The 7,497-nt window shown below is 59.8% G+C and overlaps 1 protein-coding gene across 1 annotated transcript; it reads left to right on the forward strand.

The window, feature by feature from the left end:
* Window positions 1-704: 704 nt before the first annotated feature.
* Window positions 705-5,167, forward strand: Znf703 (zinc finger protein 703). The gene is made up of 2 exons (XM_052752777.1): window positions 705-1,302; window positions 2,283-5,167. The coding sequence occupies exons 1-2, from the start codon at window positions 1,045-1,047 to the stop codon at window positions 3,822-3,824; spliced, it is 1,800 nt and encodes a 599-aa protein (XP_052608737.1). The 5' UTR covers window positions 705-1,044; the 3' UTR covers window positions 3,825-5,167.
* Window positions 5,168-7,497: the final 2,330 nt, after the last annotated feature.

Raw genomic sequence — 7,497 nt, forward strand, 5'->3', positions numbered from 1 at the left:
ACGGGACAAGAACCCTGAAACACACCTCAACACGATCTATAATTCAGTGCGCCCCCGGGACGTTGCAGGCGCGCCGAGGCGGCGCGCCTTAGCCCGCGTACCGCGCTGCACCTAGACGGTCTCACCGGGAAGGGAGTCCTTCCATTTGCAGGCTGACTGGACAAGCTCAAAGTAGTTGGAACGGCTCACGCGGCGCCCGGGGAATAGTGGATGCCCCCGAGGCTCCGGCGCTTCCAAGTGAACACATCCGGGAGAGGCCAATTAGGGGAAAGAGAACTGGCCGCAGCAGCAGCTTGGAGAAGGGGCCCAGCTCCCCAGGCATGGCCCGCCCCCAGGCGGCCTCCGGGAGAGGCTTGGATCCTAGGACAAGAGCAGGCTCCGTGCGCTCCCACCCCCCCCCCCCACGTCCCCACCCTAGACACTGGCGACAGCCCCCGCCTGCACACACACACACACACACACACACACACACACACACACACACACACACACACACACACGGGCGCGCGCGCGCGCGCGCTGGTGGGAAGCGGCCGGCCACAGGAGGAGGGCGCGGAGCCTGCTTCCAAAAGTCCCATCCCTTGTACATGACCCGCTGGCGAGGGCAGCCCGGGCAGAACCCGGAAAAGGGGAGCAGTCCCAGCCGCGCGGCGGAGGCTGGGAGGCGACAGTGGGCGAGGGCCCTTTAAGACTCTCCCCGCCCACCGGCGGCGCCCGCCTCCGCCCGCCGCTCTCCCCGCCCCGGGGTCCGGGAGAGAGCTGCGATTGGGCGGGCGCGGCGATCCCTTTGAAGTGTGGCTGCGGATCGCGGCTATTTGACGTGCAGCTCGCGGAAGGCGAAGGTTTTTGTGTTGCTCGCCTGGGCTAGCGGCGGCGGCGGCGGCGGCAGCGGCGGCGGCGGAGGTGGAGGAGGGGAGGCGGCACCGAGGCGCAGCCACTGCTGCACGGCGTTCGACGCAGCGGAGCGAGCCCACCCGCCCCGGGAGCTCGCCTCCCGGAGCTTCCCCTCCCTCCCCGCCCCCCCAGTGGCGCTGCCTCCTCCAAATGAGCGATTCGCCCGCTGGATCTAACCCAAGGACACCCGAAAGCAGCGGCAGCGGCGGCAGCGGCAGCGGCAGCGGCGGCGGCGGGAAGAGGCCGGCGGTGCCGGCGGTGGTGTCCCTCCTGCCCCCGGCGGACCCCCTGCGCCAGGCGAACCGGCTTCCGATCAGGGTTCTGAAGATGCTGAGCGCTCACACCGGTCACCTCCTGCACCCGGAGTACCTGCAACCGCTGTCCTCCACTCCCGTCAGCCCCATTGAGGTCAGTCTCCCGGGCGCTGCCCACCCAGAGCTGAACCCATTCCGCCACCCATGCTGGGCCCATGGCCCTGCTCCCTGCCCTCCCCACCCCACCCCCCCATAGCTCATGCGATGCGACTCTCGAGGCTGGCCACGCTGGCGGACCTCATGAGGAGGGACGAAAGGCAGGAATCAGACCCCTCTAGGTTCTCCCTAGACTCCCGGGTGGAAGGGTTTTTTTTTTTTTTTTTGCCCACCCGCCCTTCGGAGTTTCTGTCGGACTGGATTTGCTCTTGTAGTGCCCAGAGTCCTTTACTTTTCCTCTGGCCCCCAGTGTCCTGTCCAAAGGCGGCTCCTGGGCCTCCCTCGCCTCCACCCCGACCTGTTCTCTTGGAAACCGCCCGGGTTCCCCTGCATCTTCCCCGGCCTGTTGGGGGCACACAGCAGGAAACCCAGGCACTCGAGATCCCGGGTCTTTCTTCATCCCACTTCTCTGGGTGTCCTCTCCCGGGGAGGGAGGGAGAGAAGGAGGGAGGGAAGGCGAGAGGGAGGGGCTACTCCCAGGGCCAACTGCAGCTCTGCCTTTAGAAGGCGCCTCTCCCCCGCTCCTACCCCGAGCGCCATCACCAGAAACCCGTCCCAAACGAAGTTCTCCCAAACTAAAGGCTTAAGTTTTCCCCCGGGCCAAGAAGAGGGGGAGATTACATGGAAAGGGGCGAATCACCACCCCGACTCCGCAGAAGCCACCTTTAACCAGGAGGGCGGGTGCGGAACCGTTTCTCCGGCGCGCCCGCGCCCATGACACACTCAGGGGCGACTAACCCACGACGCCGGTGCCATTCTGCCCAGCCGCTCCTCCAGAGCCAGGCCTTCTTCTCGGGGACCCTCTTGGCTAGGCCCCCCGTCGCGCGGCCGGTGCCCTGCTTTACGTCCCTGCGCGCTCAGTGGGGCTCCTGATCTCACCCCCTTCTTCTCCCTCCCCTTTGCCACTGTCTCCCGCAGCTGGACGCCAAGAAGAGTCCGCTGGCACTGCTCGCCCAGACCTGCTCGCAGATCGGCAAACCCGACCCGCCGCCCTCGTCCAAGCTCAACTCGGTAGCCGCAGCCGCCAACGGGCTGGGATCCGAGAAAGACCCGGGCCGCTCCGCCCCCGGCACCGCCTCCGCGGCCACCGCGCTCAAGCAGCTGGGGGACTCCCCCGCCGAGGACAAGTCCAGCTTCAAGCCCTACTCCAAAGGCTCCGGCGGCGGCGGCGGCGACTCGCGCAAAGACAGCGGCTCCTCGTCCGTGTCCTCCACCTCCTCTTCGTCCTCCTCGTCCCCCGGAGACAAGGCGGGCTTCAGGGTCCCCAGCGCCACCTGCCCTCCCTTTCCCCCGCATGGAGCGCCCGTCTCCACCTCGTCCAACTCGTCTTCACCCGGAGGCTCCCGCGGAGGTTCCCCGCACCACCCAGACTGCAAGAACGGTGGCGGGGCCGGCGGCGGCGGCGGAGACCTGGACAAGAAAGACCAGGAAGCCAAACCCAGTCCGGAGCCAGCCGCCGGGAGCCGAGGCAGCGGCGGCGGGGACTCGGCTCACGGTGGCCCGGAGGCCGCGGCCTCAGGGCGCAAGTCGGAGCCGCCCTCTGCTCTGGTGGGGGCTGGCCACGTGGCTCCAGTGTCACCCTACAAGCCGGGCCACTCGGTGTTCCCGCTACCGCCCTCCAGCATCGGTTACCACGGCTCGATTGTGGGCGCCTACGCCGGCTACCCGTCTCAGTTCGTGCCTGGCCTGGATCCTAGCAAGTCTGGCTTAGTGGGAGGCCAGCTGTCCGGGGGCCTGGGCCTGCCACCGGGCAAGCCCCCCAGCTCCAGCCCGCTCACCGGGGCCTCCCCGCCCTCCTTCCTGCAGGGATTATGCCGTGACCCCTACTGCCTGGGAGGCTACCACAGCGCCTCGCACCTCGGCGGCTCTAGCTGCTCCACTTGCAGCGCGCACGACCCGGCCGGGCCCAGCCTGAAGGCCGGTGGCTACCCGCTGGTATACCCGGGGCACCCCTTGCAACCCGCGGCGCTGTCTTCCAGCGCCGCCCAGGCCGCGCTTCCGGGCCATCCTCTCTACACCTATGGCTTCATGCTGCAGAACGAACCGCTGCCGCACAGCTGCAACTGGGTGGCGGCCAGCGGGCCCTGCGACAAGCGCTTTGCCACTTCCGAGGAGCTGCTCAGCCATCTACGGACTCACACCGCCCTGCCCGGCGCAGAGAAACTTCTGGCCGCCTACCCCGGGGCCTCGAGCTTGGGCAGCGCCGCCGCAGCGGCTGCAGCCGCAGCCTCTTGCCACCTGCATCTCCCCCCGCCCACCGCCCCAGGCAGCCCCGGATCGCTGTCCTTGCGGAGTCCACACACTTTGGGGCTAAGCCGATACCACCCCTATGGCAAGAGTCACTTATCTACAGCCGGGGGGCTGGCAGTACCATCCCTCCCCACAGCCGGACCCTACTACTCGCCATATGCGCTGTATGGACAGAGACTAGCCTCCGCCTCGGCGCTCGGATACCAGTAACTACAGCTCTGGCCCCTCCCAGCCCTTCCCCACCCACCCCTTCCTCTCTCGTCCCCCTGCCCGCGACGCTGCAACCACTACTGCTTACCCCTACCAGGATCCAGCCCAGCCCTTCCCCACTGGACTGTGTATTTATTTACTATAATGTTAGCTTACAAGCTGGGAATATAAGTGCATTAATGGCCCACATGAGTCGATGGTATGCAAAAAGTCTGTCTCCCCAAATAATAATATTAACCACCCAGATAACTCCATGGTCCCCTTCCCTCTCCCTCCCTTTTTTATTTTCTTTTTCTTAGGTATACGTTTTAAGGGTTTTTTGGTTCTTTTGGGTTTTTTTTTCTTTTTGACTGGTTTGGTTTTAAGGAATGAAGAGAGTTGGGGTTCTACACTTTTAGTTTCCCTGTCTTGGGAAGTCTCTTGCATGAGTCTTAACTGTTAAAACTGCATTTCCTCCCTTTTCCTTTCATCCCCTCTTATTTCTTTCCATGTGAGGTTTTATTTTTTTTTCCTTTGTACAAAAAAAAATTAACAATTTTTGGGGGGTCGAGGGGAGCAGCCTTGGTGGCGGGGAGGTCTTGAGCTTTGTTGACTCAGAACTCCGTGACCCTCCCCAGCACCCCCTCCTTTCCCCACAGGAGCCCTTGGTCCTAGGCCCTGGCCCCTCAAATCATATCACAGCCTTGACCCTCCAGGATGCTCAGAGTCCAGGAGCCACCAGCAGGCCTCCCCTGCAGTGGGCCCCTTGACCTCCAACAGACCCATCCATTGTACCTTCCTGGCCCTTCAGGGACCCACACCTTGCCCTGCAGTCAGATTGCCCGCTGAAGTGGACTGGGCACATCCAGTCAAACGTCTTAAAAGGCCCCGCTGGCACGAAATTGCTGTTTCTATTTTGTGAAGTACCTTATCGTCATTATTTTTTTCTTCCCTAGTTGGGACTATGACACCCCGCCCTCCCGCCCTCCCCTGGTGATAGGGGCGGGGCCAGGGATCCTTGAAGGATCCCTCCAAAGCAGACTAGTCCCAAAGTCATGAGACCAGACAACATTAGTAGCTCTGTTGGGGGCAGGCTGGGGACTCAGGGAGTCCTAGGATCACAGCACTCCCTTCGCCCTGTCCCAGACCTGAGCCAGCAATCTGCAAAAGCTGGCGGTGGGTTTCCGTGAGTTCCTGCGGTGGCTAGGATTAAAGACTCAACCCGGGTCTTCTCCCCCCACACCTTCCCTCCCTTCCGGTCTTACGCAGCAGCGCCGGGGCTGCGGGGCCTCTTGTGGGGTGAACAGAGCTCTCTCCCTTGCTAAGACTATTTTGTTAATAAATGGAATACTTGGCTATATTCACACCGTGGTGTGTTTCTCTCTTGCCTCACCATAGTCCCATTTCCAGACACCTTAAGCGTATGCCCTTGCTTTTTTGTTTTGTTTTGTTTTGTTTAAAAGCTTAAGGATTTCCTTCTGGGACTGCGGTTCCAAGAGGAGTTTAACGCCTTTCCTCTAGGAAGGGACTTGCACCAATGTATTACAAATTACATAAAACCACTTTTATTTTTTTTTTTCCATTTGGTTGCTTAGCTCCCAGAGTTACTTCAAAGGCCTTGGCATTTCCTGGGGGCAAAATGGAGCAAGGGCGTGTGTGAAAGTGGATCTTCCTCCGGGCGGGAATTCAAGGGCTATGGGCAGAGAAAGGGAACCAGGAAGGAGAGCTGAGACTTGACTCCCCAGCAGCCTTATCCCAAGCCCGGCGGGAGGGCTCGCAGAGACGTGCCTCTGGCGCCATCTCGTGGCCATAATGAGAGCTACAGGCTGAGAGGCCTCAACTGACTCTAATCCGACCTTTCACAGTCCCTAAGACTGAGGATTTGAACTTGGTGCTCGCGGGGGTAGGGGTGACTCTTGACACGACCAACACTTGCTCCGAGAAATGTTTCGTGAGGCTTGGGGGGGCTCCTCACCCAACTCTGCGACTTAGGTCCCCTGCGACTCTGAAAACTCGGAAGCGGGTGTGGGTTTTGCTGAGCATTCTCCGCGATGATACAGGAACCTGAAGCCGGTCTGATGTCAGGGAAGCCAGACACTGAGACCTGACCCTTCTTACCAGATTTCGCTCGACTCACCTGTGTCCTCTCGCAGTGGAGAGCAGGTGCTGTTTAGTGGGGTGTTGGCCCGGTACTTGCCTACTGCGTGGAATAGCAGTCCCGCAGTGAGTGTCCAGGATGCCCTGAGCCCAGGTGCCTGAGTCACCAACTGCCTAGTGCCAGTGCAGACTGGCTCTTCTCCTCTGGGGGCAGCCACGGTGGTGCCACAGACCCTGGGCCACCAGCCTCGCTGCACTGCGCATCCCTGGATGCGCCGCAGGAGTGCCACCCGGCCTTTGGATTTATTGGTGCTGCGCTGCTCTTTGCCCTCCTGTGAGAGTAACCATTGAACAGGTAGTTTGTACCCTGAGAACTTCCTGCTTCTGATGCTTCGGAGGCAGGAGTCAACTGAGGGGATGGGGGGTGCGTTCTCCATCTAGAGTGTACCAAGTGTTCACAAACTGAACCTCTGAGTGGAGGATCCATGGAAAGCCGCACCGCTCTGGACTCTTTAGTACACACTTTTGCGTCCCCAGATCTTTGTTATCTAGGCAAAATTCTTCTGTCAGTGATGAGAACATCAGGTTGTTTTGTTTTTGTTCTTTTTTTTTTTTTTTTTAAACCTAGTATAAATGCTGGCCACTCCATGACTGCATGCTCCGGGGAAAGTAGCCTGGGCTGCTGACCTGTGTAGGCACAGGGAGAGCAGGACCCCAGAACAGACTACAACAGGCGGCCTGCCTGAGAGTCGCCCTGAGACCAGCCCGAGGTGGGCCTGGAGAATCAGCATCGTTTAGAGGGCCACTCTCCCACACACCTGAAATGCAGGGACTCCTGCCTCCCCCACCCCCACCCACGTTGTTTTGTGTGCTATTCATTCCCCCCCCCAGCTTCCTTTCTACCCAATTCCCCCCTTTTTTTTTCTGCAGACACCTTTGTGTTACTTTTCCGAAGCCTGTTAAAAGTAATGGAGAGGGTTCCTAAACTTTTTCTTTCTGCTTTGTGGTCGGTAGCCTTCCTCCTGGGCACAGGGACTCCTCTGGTTAGGAAGGGAGATGGAAAAAGATTCCTCATCTCCCACAGCTAATAACTTCTCTCCATACTAAAAGAAAACCTGGCTAATAGCTGCTTGGCTTACACCTTCGGTGTGAAAAAAAAAAAAAAAAGCATATTGGAAAACTATTGCGCTTGGGACTAGGGAGGTCACACCAAGCCTGGTTGAACTAACTTGCCCCAAACTACCATGGTAACCAAAGGGCTGGAAATGAAGTTATTATCCTTAAACAGCTCCCCCAACTCATAAACCGGAAAGATTGCTAAGAAATTGCCGATTTTAATTAACTGGTGAGGAGTTTGTTACTTTTGATTGCTTAATTCCCATTAATTGCCATTTTAGTAGAGACGAACTCTCCCCCAGCAGCTGCCAATTTGTGTACTTAACACATCTGGCAACTCCTCCTTTGCATTTCTCTATGTCCTTTTCTCCAAATTCCTCCCCCTCCCCCTCCTCCTCCTCCTCCTCTTCCTCCTCCTCCTCCTCCTCCTCCTCCTCTTCCTCCTCTCTCCCCTAATCTCTCCAGCCTCCAGAAATGGGCC

This window comes from Peromyscus californicus, unplaced genomic scaffold (assembly GCF_007827085.1).
Source record: "Peromyscus californicus insignis strain IS unplaced genomic scaffold, ASM782708v3 Scaffold_23__1_contigs__length_62951481, whole genome shotgun sequence".
NCBI lineage: Eukaryota > Metazoa > Chordata > Mammalia > Rodentia > Cricetidae > Peromyscus > Peromyscus californicus.